This window comes from Bufo gargarizans, chromosome 5 (assembly GCF_014858855.1).
Source record: "Bufo gargarizans isolate SCDJY-AF-19 chromosome 5, ASM1485885v1, whole genome shotgun sequence".
Lineage (NCBI taxonomy): Eukaryota > Metazoa > Chordata > Amphibia > Anura > Bufonidae > Bufo > Bufo gargarizans.
In genome coordinates this window covers 378,604,187-378,620,001 of record NC_058084.1, presented here as the reverse complement: position 1 = coordinate 378,620,001, position 15,815 = coordinate 378,604,187, and the positions used below count along the sequence as shown (strand labels likewise).

Here is a 15,815-nt window from a genome sequence, read left to right as displayed (position 1 = left end):
TCCGTTTAAAGGCTCTCACAAACGGCCCCGAACGCATCCGTCCAGCCCTAATGCATTCTGAGTGGATGCGGATCCGCTCAGAATGCATCAGTCTGGCAGCGTTTGGCCTCCGCTCCGTTCAGCAGGCGGACACCTGAACGCTGCTTGCAGCATTCGGGTGTCCGTCTGGCCGTGCGGAGGCAAACGGATCCGTCCAGACTTACAATGTAAGTCAATGGGGACAGATCCGTTTAAATTTGACACTATATTCAATGTAAAGTCTGGACGGATCCGTCTGAAGCTACTTTCACACTTAGAATTTTTTCTACAATATAATGCAGACGGATCCGTTCTGAACGGATCCCATCGTCTGCATTATATGAGAGGATCTGTCTGGGCAGACCCCAGACGGATCCGCTCTAAACGCAAGTGTGAAAGTAGCCTTAGGCTTGTCACCGGATCCCCCCTACAGCCGCATGTGTCCTGAAGAGGTTAAGTGTACCCTCAAACCACATCTTTTTAGGGTTGCCCATCACATTTCTGAACCTAAACTTGTTCCATTCACCCCCTATTACATCATCTAACAGAACCGGATCCCGTCATCTGAATCCCCCACACCCCATGTTCTCAAATGCACTTTACACCGATACTTGGTAGTGGCTGGCTCATTGAGGTTTAAATTTACACAACCATTTAGTTTAAACATGGCTGCTCATATCTATTGTTCACCCCTGTTTCCCCATAGATTGTAAGTAGTGCTTAGCGAACTTATGTTTTCAAATTGGGCGTATGGGTTATCTAAGAATTCCGTTATTGATTCCGCTACCATGGATAATAACTAACACAAGTTCGCTCAACACTAATTGTAAGCTTTTGTGAGCAGGGCCCTCATTCCTATGCCTTGAATGGTGGATTCGTTTTGTTACTCTGTAATGTAGGATCTAAGCCACAGAGTTGAATCTGACACCCAATATGAAAACAAAAAGCTGAAATGGAGTAGTAAACAGGGCAGAGTATACTACTCCCATCTAAGGAATGAAGTATAGCTAATTTAAGCGCATGACTAAGGAGCGGAGGCCACAGGCCCCACGGCACGGCAGCATAACCTTAGAACGCAGTCAGAGCTCACCCATAAAGTTTTTATAGTGTGTCCGGTTGCTGTACAAGAAAGGTCTCATGGTGCCATCCTCACTTTCCTTTACGAATCCGACATCCTCTGCTCCAAGCAAAAATCGTCTGGTGGATGCCCCGACAACGTAGATATTCTCCTCTCCTTCTGAGATCACTAGCGGTTTGATCAACAGCTGAGTACCTTGTACAAGTAAAATAGGAAACGTCATTAAAGGAAAAGTGCGGCCATGATTGCAATAATGGTCCCAAGATGAGGACCCCAGTCCACGGCTAAAAACAACATAAAAGAGCTTCCAAAAAGAAGCAGTCCGACAGCTGACAACACTTCATGAAGATTAAAGGGCATTTTCAACCTCGAAACTGATTTGCATTCATTGCTCCAATGCATCTAAAACATGCAGCAACTTTACAGTCTTAGGGCTTATTCAGACGGTCGGATGCTGTCTGCAAAAATGCAGATCCGTTTTTTTTGCGGATTAGAAGCAGACCCATTCACTTCTATGGGGCCCGTTCTATGGCTCCACAAAACAAATAAAACATGTCGTATACTTGTCAGGGAGAATCAGAACGTGGCCCCACTGAAGTCTATGGGTCCGTAAAAATGCGGAATATAGACACATTTGGTACCCTTATAACTATAACAACCTGTGTAATACATGTACAGTATGACACATCATGATCATTGTGTACACGCTCATACAGCGAAGGTATGATCGCCCACTGGACTCCAAGTTCCAGAATCACCAGGCATTTAAATCTATTACAGGTTCTACTAAATCTTTTTCTAATCCAATCAGCTCCTCCAGCTCTATGACACGGGCTGCATTTTCTACATGACAAGTTCCTTCTGAAGTGTTTCCGACATTCTGATATTGATAATCTATCCTCGGGATAGGTCATCCGTATAAGACTGGCATGGGTCCGATGCCTGGGACCCCCACGATCAGCTGTTTGAGAAGTCGGCAGAACACCGGTGAGTGCCACGGAATCCTCACAGCATACCAAGCACAGCGCTGTCCATTGGAGAGCAGCCGTGCTTGGTATTGCAGTTCAGCCCCATTCACTTGAATGGGACGAACCTGCGCCTAGGTCACATGACCAATGAATGTGAAGTCACTGGCCTAGGAGGAGGCCGTGTCGCACCCCGGAGTCGGATCTCCCCACCGATTGAATCCTGTAAAACCCTTTAAGCTCCAAGGATAGAAAGTAGAAAAAAGGTTGCAATATTAAATGAATTTTGCTTTCATATTCTGTGAAATACTATTTCTAAGCTTTTCCTTGACTGAGATCTGATCTCTTAAAACAGTGGATCAGAGGTGGTCCTGGGAGTCTACTGATGACTTAGGGTACATTTACACGACCGTATTTCTGGGTCCGCATCCATTCCGCAATTTTGCGGAGTGGATACAGGCCTATTAATTTCAATGGGGCGGCAAAAGATGCGGACAGCACACCGTGTGCTGCCAACTTTCATATTTCCTTTCCGCGGCCCGGCAAAAAAAAAGAGAGAGCACGTCCTATTCTTTTCTATCATAGGGCTGGCCGTGTGCTCGCGGAACGCACACGGCCATTACCCGCGTTTTGTGGATCCGCAATTTGTGGACCACAAAACACTTACGGTCGTGTGAATGTACCCTTATCCTGAAGAAACCCTTGGACAACACTTTTAAGGCTGGGTTCACACCTGAGCGTTTTACAGCGCGTTCCTACGCGCTGTAAAACGCTCAACAAGTAGAAACCAATGATTCCCTATGGGAATGGTTCACACCTGGGCGTTTTACAGCGCGTACGATCGCGCTGTAAAACGCCCGACGCTCAAAAAAGTACATGAGCGACTTTGGGGCGTTTTGACACGCGTTTGTGGCCATAGGACACTGTAGTCAATCACACAAACGCGCGTCAAACGCGCGTTTACTATTACAAAAAACGCGCATAAAAATGCGCGACAAAAACGCACGTAAAACGCGCGTTTGCGCAACGCTCAGGTGTGAACCCAGCCTAAAACTCAGAGAGAGGCTGATAAAAGATCTTAGGTTACAGACACGAAGAAGACATCTGATAAAAACTGGACACTTTGGGCAAAGTTCAGCTCTTCACTTATTGAACGACTTTAAAAAATGCTGTCACACAAATACACGGAACTGTAACAAAAAGCCAACACCCTGGACCCAGCCCTTTTCCTCTAGGTGACTACTTGAATTTCACTGTGACAAAGGGCCTCTTAAGTATTGCAAAATTACATTTAAAAATATTCTCATAATACAGGAGATACCAGGAGAGCCCTATGTGGGCGATAAAATATCCATTCAGCATTATTCGGAATACAGGGAACACAGCATAGAATATCCATAGAGGAGACAGGTATTGTATGTAATGTGTAGGACCAGTGTGAATGTGTAATCAAGCATCACATGGGGGTATATAAAAATGATCCAACATATTTGGCGTGTGGAACCTTGAGTGGCCTTCACCCAGAGCCCTGACCTGTACTCCATCTAACACAGGCAGTCTTGTCCAACATCAATGTCTAACCTCACAAACTCCTCATTTGGCTGAGGCTACTTTCACATTAGCGTTTTCAATTCCGCTATTGAGATCCATCATAGGAAAACGCTTCAGTTCTTCCCCATTCATTGTCAATGGGGACAAAACTGAACTGAACGAAACAGAATGCACCAAAATGCATTCCATTCCGTTGGGTTGTGTCCCCATCGCGGACAGAAAAACGCTGCAAGCAGCGTTTTTCTGTCCGTGAGGCGGTGCGGAGCAAGACACAATAGAAAACAGATCCATCCCCAATTGACTTTCAATAGTGTTCAAGACCAGATCTGTCTTGGCCATATAAGAGGTAATACAACCGGATCCGTTCATGATGGATGCATGAGGTTGTATTATTGTAACGGAAGCGTTTTTTGCAGATCCGTCAAACGCTAATGTGAAAGTAGCCTGACTAAGCACAAAATCTCGTGAAAAGAAACCAGAAAGTGGAGGCTGTTATAGCCGCAAAAAGGGACACAAGTCCATATTAAGGCCCCTAGTTTTGGACAAGGAGGTCAACAAGCTCATACAGCTGTGAAGGTCAGGTGTCCACATACTTTTGTCCATGAAGGGTATATAATTTCAGAAGGGAATGTAGAAAGCACACGCTTTCTTATTCTATGTATTGATTTTTACATATAAAAGAAATGATTAGAATTAATATGTGAGGAATGAGCAGTTATATATGGAAGAATACTGGCAGAGAGAGACTATAACAAAACATTAAAGGGGTTTTCCAGGATCTCACTGTTGATGGTTTTAATATCTGATCGGTGGTGGTTTGGGGGTGACAGACATTGATGGAAGATCTGTTCTGCAGTAGCTCCAGCAACGCAACTACACAGGTCCATCCACAGGGGTCAGCTACCCCCAAAACTTCAAGTCCCAGCATGCTCTGTTCACTTCTATAGGAGTTCTAAGGGCAGCTAGCAAGTATGAATGCTGTGAGTTACAGTTTCACAATACTTGGAGTACCTCAGGTTGCTGACGCCCCGGTAAAGGCAGTCATTCGCACCAAAAACCTAAAGCCAACCATTAAAGGGAACCTGTCACCGGGATTTTGTGTATAGAGCTGAGGACATGGGTTGCTAGACGGCCGCTAGCACATCCCCAATACCCAGTCCCCATAGCTCTGTGTGCTTTTATTGTGTAAAAAACCCGATTTGATACATATGCAAATTAACCTGAGAGGAGTCCTGTATGTGAGATGAGTCAGGGACAGGACTCATCTCAGGTTAATTTGCATATGTATCAAATCGTTTTTTTTACACAATAAAAGCACACAGAGCTATGGGGACTGGGTATTGCGGATGTGCTAGCGGCCATCTAGCAGCCCGTGTCCTCAGCTCTATACCTAAAATATAGGTGACAGGTTCCCTTTAAGCCTGGTTCCCAAATAGCAGTTGGGGTGTAGCACGTTGGCATCTAAGTTTTATTGTTTTTTTTTTGCCTTTGCTCGGATCCAAAAAGAAAGTGAAGTAAAAGGTTTTCTCTCTTTGAGAATCCAATAAAATATAAACTTGACATATCCACTATGAGGGAAGATAGCTTTCCAGGAACTGGATGTACATGTCATAGCTCTCAGGGGGAAGCATAAAGGCTCTAGGCATGTGACGTCACATCTATTGGAGACCCCGAGTGGTTTAGGCTACTTTCACACTTGCGTTCAGAGCGGATCCGTCTGGTGAAAACTTGGAAAGAAATGGTTCCGGATACAAATGGAGATCCGCTTCTATAATACAAACGATGGTATCCGTTCAGAACGTCTGCATTATATAAAAAAAAAATCTAAGTCTAAAAGGTAGTCAGACGGATCCGTACAGACTTTGCATTAAAAGTCAATGGGGGACGGATCCGTTTGAAATTGCACCATATTGAAACGGATCCGTCCCCATTGACTTACATTGTAAGTCTGGACGGATCTGTTTGGCTCCGCCTGCTGAGCGGAACGTAGGCCAAACGGTGCCATACTGAAGCATTCTGAGCGGATCCGCATCCACTCAGAATGCATTGGGGATGTACGGATCCGTTCGGGGCTGCTTGTGAGAGCCTTCAAACGAACTCACAAGCGGAACCCCGAACGCTAGTGTGAAAGTAGCCTTAGTCACACTACAACTTATCTGCGCTATATCTGTGCAGTCAACAATATATAAACCAAGAGAGGCAAGTAAACGAGGACGAGTTTGTCATACAAGTATAAAAAAATAAAACTATTTCTAAAACTAAATGGTTTATGAAATTGATAACTCAGACTCCCCAAGCTTTTGAAGTTCCAAGGGAAGTTTTTGCCTGAGATAAATTTACAAAGTAGAGGTTCCTTTTCATCCTAGGCTAAGGGTGCATGCACATGACCTGATTTTTGGTCCTCGTCCACATTTTTTGTGGATTGCACGCAGACCCAATCACTTCTATGGGGCCAAGCCACAAATTACAGAACGTCCTACTCTTGCCCGTTTTGCAGACGAGAATAGTCATTTGTTGAATGGTGCCTGTAAAAAGTGCAGGATCGCACCCGTATTTTTGCAGATCTGTGATTTGCAGGCCGCAAAATGCATATGGTCGTGTATGCACCCTAAAGGTCCTTTTAATCGGACCGATTATCAAGGATCGGCGTTTGTATAAAAGTTCGTTCCCAATAATCTTCCTGTGTGAAAGGGGACATATGGCCCGTTCACAGACTGTATATCTCGGAGGACATGTGGTCGTGGGCAAGAGGCCTTAGGAGATGATACCTCTAAACATACATGATTTCACTATTCAAAGTTTTTTTTATTTAAAATTATCACTTTCATTGAAAGTAAAGGTGGTCAGGGGCGGACTAGCCACAAACCCGAGAGGGAAATTTCCCGGTGGGCCGATTCCCGGGGAACACCAGATTCCTCCTCATGGCCACCGGATCGGACGCTCTTAGCATTAATTAATGCTAGAAGCATCTGGTACGTGTGCATCTGGATGACAGAAGAAAGTGCCCTCCTGCATTCAGCTTTACAACCATTCCTAGACGGGGATAGAGCTGAATGCTGTGGCGGTATTATGTGCTCCACTCTTTTCACATGGATCACTTGGCGGCATTTGCAGACCCTCACTCTCATGATCGATGGGGCTCCTGCAGCAAGGAGATAAGTATTATTAGAGGGATAACCCCTTTAACATGTATAGTATGGGTCAATAGAGTTTCAACAGAACCAATCATGTTGATTCGTTTTTATTTATTCCTTTTTTTTTTTTTTACTCTGTGTAAGAGGATATTTTTCTTATTTTTATTTTTTTATACTTTGGATTTATATTTTTACCTTTTTCTTTTTGTCCCACTTTGGGACTAGACCAGGAATCACTTTGGCGTTTTGATAATACACTGTAGTACTTCCTTACGGCAGTGTATTAGGGCTGTTTCATACGAGCGGATGCCGTGCGTGACAGCCGCTCCGTGAATGACAGCCAAGACCCGATGCAGACTGCAGAGGCACGGAGCAGTAACATGATTGATAATGCTCCGTGCCTCTCTGTGATCTCTTTACTACGAAATCAGTGACAACTTTATCTCGCTGTGATTTCGTAGTAAAGAGATCACAGAGAGGCACGGAGCATTATCAATCATGTTACTGCTCCGTGCTTCTGCTGTCCGCATCGGGTCTTGGCTGTCATTCACGGAGTGGATGTCACGCACGGCATCCGCTCGTGTGAAACAGCCCTTACCCTTGTCCAAGTTCCACTGACAGGACACCTACTAAGTGCAGCCCCTGAGCCCATGTCATCTTTGCACCTTTATAGTGTGGTTTGTGAACTACCCTCTCCCTATGTCATCCTATTACGAAGGATGTTAAAGAATGCTTTCTACTGGGCGTCCTATTCGCTGCCGGGTCAAGGAGTTGTACGGTGGAGATGCTGGGCCTTATGCTCTGTAATGAATATTTTTAATTGTTTGTGACTTCCCCAGTTGGAAAGTTTTGCGGAATATGATGGCATCATACAAACACAACAGCGCACGCGCTGCACATTATTGTTCCTACAATAAGCCACTTCTAGTAAGAATTTACCTCCATCCTTCTTTTTGTCCATAATTTTCTTGACAAGCCATTTTTTGGTTTCTTCTTGTACATCCTTAGCAAGTTCTATTACAACCAGTGGCTTGAATTCGGGCTCCAAATGATATTTTTCCAATACGGAGCCTCTCTTCATTTTGGCACGAGATCTGAGCAGTAACACAAAATACATAGTAAATTAGGGTACTTTCACACTTGCGTTAAAGTTTTCCGGTATTGAGATCCGTAACAGGAGCTCAATACCGGAAAAAAACGCTTAAGTTTTATCCTAATGCATTCGGAATGGAAAGCATTCCGTTCAGTATGCATCAAGGATGTCTTCGGTTCAGTCACTCTTACGGTATTTGGCCGGAGAAAATACCGCAGGTACCAAGTGTTCCGGAAAACCGGATCCGGCTACCCGATCTGCGCATGCGCGGACCTTTAAAAATGGGGAAAAAATTTATACCGGATCAGTTTTTCCGGATGACACCGGAGAGACGGATCCGGTATTTCAACGAATTTATGAGCCAGATCCAGATCCGGAAACAAATGCTATCCGTTTGCACACGGGTTTCCGGATCCGGCAGGCAGTTCTGGTGACGCAAGTGTGAAAGTACACTTAGAAGGTTACAAAAAAATAACTTCTAATGGAAATGAGGTGAGGTGATCGTCAGTGATTTCTGACAATTGTGAGGTCCCAGGAAATATTCACAAGGTCAGAGCTCATGCACACAAACTTATTTTTTGCCTGCATCCGATCCACATTATTTGTGCATTGTGTGTTGTCTGCATAAATATGTCCGTTCTGTGGCATTCACAAAAATATAGAATATGTCCTATTCTTCTCCACATTATGGACAAAGATAGGATTGTTCTACTGTGGCCCGTGGAGCGCACACGGCCGGTATCCATGTTTTGCAGATTAGCAATTTGCAGACCACAAAACATGAAACGGTCGTGTGTATGAGGCCTTAATCGATGAACATAATGTTACACAGTGAACGCACATATATGGGTGGAAGACCCCTCTGGTGGCAGAACCAGTAAAATAAATATACGGATGTATCCAACCTTACTTTTCCAGTCTCTCACGATACCATCATTGCAAAACCATTAACATAAACACATATAGCATAAATCATGTTCTTTCCCGCAAATCTTGTCATCCCAAAAGATAAGGAAGGATACATACATAATATATACCAGCAGTACCCATTCAGGTCACAGATACAGCATAAAAAACTATCACAAAGTAGGTTAAAGGGGTTTTCCAAGATTTTTTAACTGATGACCTATCGTCTGCATGGGTCATCAGTATCTGATCGGTGGGGGACCAACACCCAGGACCCCCACCAATCAGCTGTTTGAGAAGGCAATGGAGCTTGCAATGGCTCGCCTAGCCCATGTGAAGACACGTTCATTGATTACAAGACTTAGGAGCAGCCCAGCCTCATTCACTTCAATACTAATACTGCGATACCAAGCACAGCCGTTATACAATGTATGGCGTTGTGCTTGGTGATCTGAGAGAAGACCACAGCAGCGCTATTGCAAGCTCCACTGCCTTCTAAACCAGCTAATTAGCAGTGGTCCCGGATATCGGACCCCCGCCAATCAGGTACTGAACCTGTCCAGAGGAGAGGTCATTAGTTAAAAAAAATCTCGGAAAACCCCTTTAAAGAGGACCTTTCATGGGTCCAGACATTATGAAATTGGTAGCAGGTTATGTAGGGCATAGAGCAGGGATCTAAGAGCGTTTACTATTTTTTCTGGGCGCCGCTCCGTTCGCCTGCTGTGCCCCCCTGCAGTTTTCCTGCCTGGTATGCTAATAAATACCATCGGTAAAGGGAGGAGGAGACTGCCCTGTTTCTCATTGGGCGTCTCCTTCTACCTCGCTGTAGCGCTGTCCAATCACAGTGGAGATCGTCACAGACAGGGAGAAGGTGAGTTTTTTTTCTCCCTGGCTGCGATGCTCTCCGCTGTGATTGGACAGCGCTACAGCGAGGAAGAAGGAGATGCCCAATAAGAAACAGGGCAGTCTCCTCCTCTCTGTACCGATGCTATTCATTAGCATACCAGGCGGGAAAACTGCAGGGGTGCACAGAATTTTTTTTAAGCAATATTACATTAGTGCACTATGCCCTACATATCCTGGTAGTTGTTTCATAATGTCTGGACGCATGAAAGGTCCTCTTTAAATAAACTACTTTTAAGTTCAAAAACGTATAGGCCACAAGTTTTCACAATACAATACCAAATGTGGGAAAGAAAAGCTATAATTAATTCCTTAGCGCGCCGATATTTACATATATTAATCATATGCTAAGGCGTTTGGTTGCTTCCACCCTGCAGTCAAAGTATACAGCCTGCTCTTGGATACTTCTTGGGTGGCATCACAAGGGCAATAGTTTCACGGAATTGTATTTAAGATCTTTGCAGGAAACATCCAAAGGCGACTGCTGGCGATAAGCCATAACTTTCTTAGAGAATGTTCACACCACTAGTGCATTCAAAAATGCATGTAAATACATATGATCATATAGGCTTAACGGGGTTGTCCCATTAAGACAACTTACCCCCTATCCAGAGGACAAGCAGATGTCCAACTATGGGGGCACCTGCTGATCACAAGAGCAGGGGGGCCTGTGCTCCACAAAGAAAAAATGGTTGCAAAGAGTTTACTGTTTTTATTGTTTTCTAGGGATTGTCTGGAATAGACACCCTATTTTTTATATGCCGTATGGCCTTCATCTCCCCTGTAGTGGTGCTGCAGACCTCAACACTTTTCATCAGGTTCCTATACAGATTTTAGCAGATCGCTTGACTTCCCAGGAATGGGACAACCTCTAATCAGCTTATCAGGGTAAGCTTCTCACAAGAAAAGAATTGTCCAAAGTGGACAACCCCTTCAATTGAATGCCCAAACATGTTCTAGCTGCTTGCCAATGGATGCAGATGTACAACTGATCTTCCAGTATGCCGGACAAGTGGTGCATGAAGATACCATCCACCAGTCACCAGTTCTAGAGCATGCATTTCCAGGTACAGTATTTCTAAGTTCAACTAACTTTTTATTGAATGAAGGCATATTGCTAATATTGGGGGTGTGACCACTGGGACCTACATTAATCACGAGAACCCCAAGTTCCCTGGGGAGCGCGCATGCGTCATCACTGCTCCATTCTCTTCTATGGGACTGACAGAGATAGCCGATCTCTGTACTCGGCAGTCTCATAGAAAGAAGTGGACTGGTAGCCACTCAGGCACACTACTGCTCCATTCACATAGAAGACTTGGGTCTGGACCCCACGTTCTTGTGATCGGTTGGGATCCCAACAATCAGATCCCCAGGAATCATGGATTTATCACCAATCATATGGATAGGTGATAAATGTTCACGGATCAAACACTTTAAATAAAAAAATAATCGAAGACTGGAAAATGCAATGTAAGGCCTCTTGCACACTAATGTTTTTTTTTCCCCCGTTTACGTTCCGTTTTTTGCGTTCCGTATACGATCCGCTTCCGTATTTCTGTTCAAAGACAGACCATGTCCTATTATTGTCCGCATAACGGACAAGGATAGTACTGTTCTATCAGGGGCCAGCACAAAAAACGGAATGCACACAGACGTCATACGTATTTTTTGCACACCGCAAAATACTGAAACACCCATACAGTCGTGTGCAAGAGGCCTAAATGTTACGTGCGCATCGTCTGAACTGAACATATGGATAATTTATGCCAAATTAAAGGGGATCTTTCATGGGGTGTTACCCTTTTATATCAGTTGCAGATTCTTAAATAAAGATTAAACCCCCTAGAGAGCCCTCCTAAACTCCCAAATCGGACAGGCTATACGTAGATGCTATTTTCTTCTTAGCTGATTGGCTGACAAGGGGCGCCCATCCACAGAAACTCACACTAGATGCAGTACAGCCGTGTTTGTTATTTGATGCAATTTGTGACATTGCAATGTATTTTTAAAGAGTACAGCAGGTGGCTCAGAAAGGATGGAGCTGCAGTGACAAAGTTAAAAGGGTTCTCCGGGCTTTGATGACCAATCCTCAGGTCTATGCCTATGTCAAAGCAGCAGCGACTAGGAAGAGAGACGAGAGATGGCACGTGGACACAGCGCACGCCTTCCCCTCATACAGCTGATCAAGAAGGGGGGGGGGGGGGTGCCGGGTGTCAGACCCCAGCTGATCTGATATTGAAGACCTATCATCATCAATATTAAAAGCCAGGAGAACCCCTTTAACTCTGCTACATCTCTAATTCTTTTAGGGTGCCTTCTCACGGTGCAGATTTTTTTGCTGAATTTTCTGCAACTGAAAATCAGTTCCATTCACCTGAATGAGGCTTGCAGAAATCCATGCACTTGCCGCCCCATTCAAATCCATGGAACTGACTTTCCAAAATCCACAAGGTGTGAATGCACCCTTACAGGTTGGAGCGGCATTATAGTTGCAGAGAGACCTCCCAGCAGATCTACTGGGTTTAGTAATCACCAGCAAATCTGAATCCAGTAAAACTTGTATATTAAAAAAAGGAGTGGGGAGGAGGGATATAGGGGGCAGTCTGCAGGTATGAGGGATATAGGGGGGAGTCTGCAGGTATGAGGGATATAGGGGGCAGTCTGCAGGTAAGAGGGATATAGGGGGCAGTCTGCAGGTAAGAGGGATATAGGGGGCAGTCTGCAGGTAAGAGGGATATAGGGGGCAGTCTGCAGGTAAGAGGGATATAGGGGGCAGTCTGCAGGTAAGAGGGATATAGGGGGCAGTCTGCAGGTAAGAGGGATATAGGGGGCAGTCTGCAGGTAAGAGGGATATAGGGGGCAGTCTGCAGGTAAGAGGGATATAGGGGGCAGTCTGCAGGTAAGAGGGATATAGGGGGCGGTCTGCAGGTAAGAGGGATATAGGGGGCGGTCTGCAGGTAAGAGGGATATAGGGGGCGGTCTGCAGGTAAGAGGGGTATAGGGGGCGGTCTGCAGGTAAGAGGGATATAGGGGGCGGTCTGCAGGTAAGAGGGATATAGGGGGCAGTCTGCAGGTAAGAGGGATATAGGGGGCAGTCTGCAGGTAAGAGGGATATAGGGGGCAGTCTGCAGGTAAGAGGGATATAGGGGGCAGTCTGCAGGTAAGAGGGATATAGGGGGCAGTCTGCAGGTAAGAGGGATATAGGGGGCAGTCTGCAGGTAAGAGGGATATAGGGGGCAGTCTGCAGGTAAGAGGGATATAGGGGGCAGTCTGCAGGTAAGAGGGATATAGGGGGCAGTCTGCAGGTAAGAGGGATATAGGGGGCAGTCTGCAGGTAAGAGGGATATAGGGGGCAGTCTGCAGGTAAGAGGGATATAGGGGGCAGTCTGCAGGTAAGAGGGATATAGGGGGCAGTCTGCAGGTAAGAGGGATATAGGGGGCAGTCTGCAGGTAAGAGGGATATAGGGGGCAGTCTGCAGGTAAGAGGGATATAGGGGGCAGTCTGCAGGTAAGAGGGATATAGGGGGCAGTCTGCAGGTAAGAGGGATATAGGGGGCAGTCTGCAGGTAAGAGGGATATAGGGGGCAGTCTGCAGGTAAGAGGGATATAGGGGGCAGTCTGCAGGTAAGAGGGATATAGGGGGCGGTCTGCAGGTAAGAGGGATATAGGGGGCAGTCTGCAGGTAAGAGGGATATAGGGGGGAGTCTGCAGGTAAGAGGGATATAGGGGGGAGTCTGCAGGTAAGAGGGATCTGGTCTCAACCACATACAAGCTCAGGGCACCTTCCTATAGATATATACATGCACTGGCTTTATGTGCAGTGCCCGGGACGAACTGTAGCAAGCACTATAATTCCCAGCATGTATTGTGAAAACAAACAAAAAAACGCATTGCAGTGAGAGTATGAGATTTGGGCATTCTTACCCCCGCTGTGCCCTACTTACTTCCCCTTCTCCGAGCAGCACTACTCTCACCCAGCCAGGAGGAGCGCACCCTAAACCGGAGGAGGGGACAGTCTCTGAGCGTCCTGGAGCTGTCACAGGCTGGTGGTCACAAGAGACAAAACATTCCTCTGAGTAGGAATTCTACCGCTCAGCCATGTTTTCGAAGACCAACATTAGCTGTAAACTATAAGAAAAGAGCCACGGACGACTGCGGGCGTAATTCACATTTCAATAAGCATACTGCACCCTCTATCGTCCGCACAGCGCAGCTACAGGTCTGCGCCTTCTGTGATTGGCTGTTTCTGTGATGTGGGCGCGGCGGTTTGTGACGATTTACCTCAGAGAGGGCGCATGGCTGTTCGTCACCCTGTTATTACATGAGAGAAGCTTATGTTCAGTTTTATAAGTGGCTCCTCAGGAAGTTCCCTAACTGAAGGGGCAGGTGGTAGAGGAGTTTGGGTAGCACAGAGGTTTCCAGTCATGAGGAGACTGCTGACACCTTTCTCCACTTTCAGCATGACTCTAGGATCAATATATAGGGAGGGGAGGGGAGGGGGGCACAGAAGATACACAGTCAAAAATGGGGGGGCACTAATAATTTTCATCAGCTAATCATAAAAAAAAATACTGAAGCAGCTACGCCCCTGGCGTAATATAATTAAGGGGTATCAGGGTACATTGGGTGTAATTTAACTGAGGAGGGCTATCAGACATTATAAAGGGGTAATGAGGCTTACATTACCCCTGTATTACGTCCCTGTTAGGATAGCACTCCTCAGTTATGTTACCCCTGTATAATGCACCCTGATACCCCTTAGTTATATTATATAACTAAGGGATATCAGGGTACATTACACAGAGGTAATATAACTGAGGGTAATCAGGGTACATTATACAGGGGGTAATATAACCAAGGGGTATCAGGGTACATTATACAGGGGGTAATATAACTTATCTTACCACCGTATAATGCCTGATATTACCCCTGTATAATAATGTACCCTGATACCCCTTAGTTATATGACCCCGCCGGGATCATATAACTAAGGTGTAACCGGGTACATAATTATACAAGGGTAATATAAGTTACTCAGGAGGCCTATCAGGCATTATACGGTGGTAAGATAAGTTATATTACCCCCTGTATAATGTACCCTGATACCCCTTGGTTATATTACCCCCTGTATAATGTACCCTGATTACCCTCAGTTATATAACTGAGGGGTATCAGTCAGGGGACATTATGGGTAATCAGTGGCGCACCTACAGAGGGGGGGTCACCTACAGGGGACATCCTTCAGGGCCGCACCGCCGATCACCACAGACGGCGCGGCCGTGGATGTAATTGCGGGCATTTGCGGTGGGGGGGGGCAGTAGGAGATGAGCGCTTCCATTGTGGAAGCGCTCATTCTCCATATCTAATACATCTGTATCGCGATACAGATGCCTGTGCTGCGGCAGAGCAGGGGAGGGAGAGGTGTGTCCCTCCCCTGTCTTTCTGATAGGCCGCAGCGTATCAGAGGCCGGCTCAGGCGGCGCAATGACGTCATCATCGCGCCGCCTGAGCCGGGCAGGGACACAGGCCGGAAGAGGCCTGCATCGCTGCTGATGGAGGTATCAGTGTATTTTTTATTTATTTATTTTTTTTGGGAGGGGGGGAGCTGGCACTATGGGGGCACTAAAGTGGAGAACGGCACTATGGGGCATCTGGTGGTATTTTTATTTTTGGGTGGCACTTCTTACTGGCACATTATGGGGGGGCACCATGGGGGAGAGGAGCACTATGGGGGCTCTAAAGGGGCTTTTTTTTTTTTACACACTATGGGGGCACTATAGGGGAGAACGGCACTATGGGGCATCTGGTGGCACTATAGGGGCATTATTTGGGGGGCACCATGGGGGAGAGGAGCACTATGGGGGCTCTAAAGGGGCTTTTTTTTTTTTTACACGTTATGGGGGCACTATAGGGGAGAACGGCACTATGGGGCATCTGGTGGCACTATAGGGGCATTATTTGGGGGCACTATGGGGAAGTGGGGGTTCTAAAGGGGCCTTTTTTTCTTATTGGCACATGGGGGCATTATGGCATCTGGTGGCACTAAGGGGGCATTTTTTACTGGCACATTATGGGAGGCACTATAGGGGAGGGCGGCACTATGGAGGAGTGGAGCACTATTGGGGCATATGGTGGCACTTTGAAGGGGAATTTTTTAATGGCAC

General features: G+C 46.1%; 1 protein-coding gene across 3 annotated transcripts in view; it reads right to left on the bottom strand.

Annotated features, from left to right (window-relative positions):
- The window catches only part of ANO10 (anoctamin 10), a 240,035-nt gene extending 226,318 nt beyond the window's left edge, over positions 1-13,717 (bottom strand). For 2 of the 3 annotated variants that reach the window (XM_044294674.1, XM_044294676.1), the window contains exons 1-3: positions 13,596-13,717; positions 7,686-7,840; positions 1,109-1,291 (exon numbers count right to left, since the gene is read on the bottom strand). In XM_044294674.1, coding sequence (XP_044150609.1) covers positions 1,109-1,291; positions 7,686-7,827 — 325 coding nt within the window. In that variant the 5' untranslated portion in view covers positions 7,828-7,840; positions 13,596-13,717. Of the gene's footprint in view, positions 1-1,108; positions 1,292-7,685; positions 7,841-13,575 lie in introns of all 3 variants that reach the window. The other variant, XM_044294675.1, reaches the window with a different exon arrangement.
- Between the last annotated feature and the right edge of the window lie 2,098 nt (positions 13,718-15,815).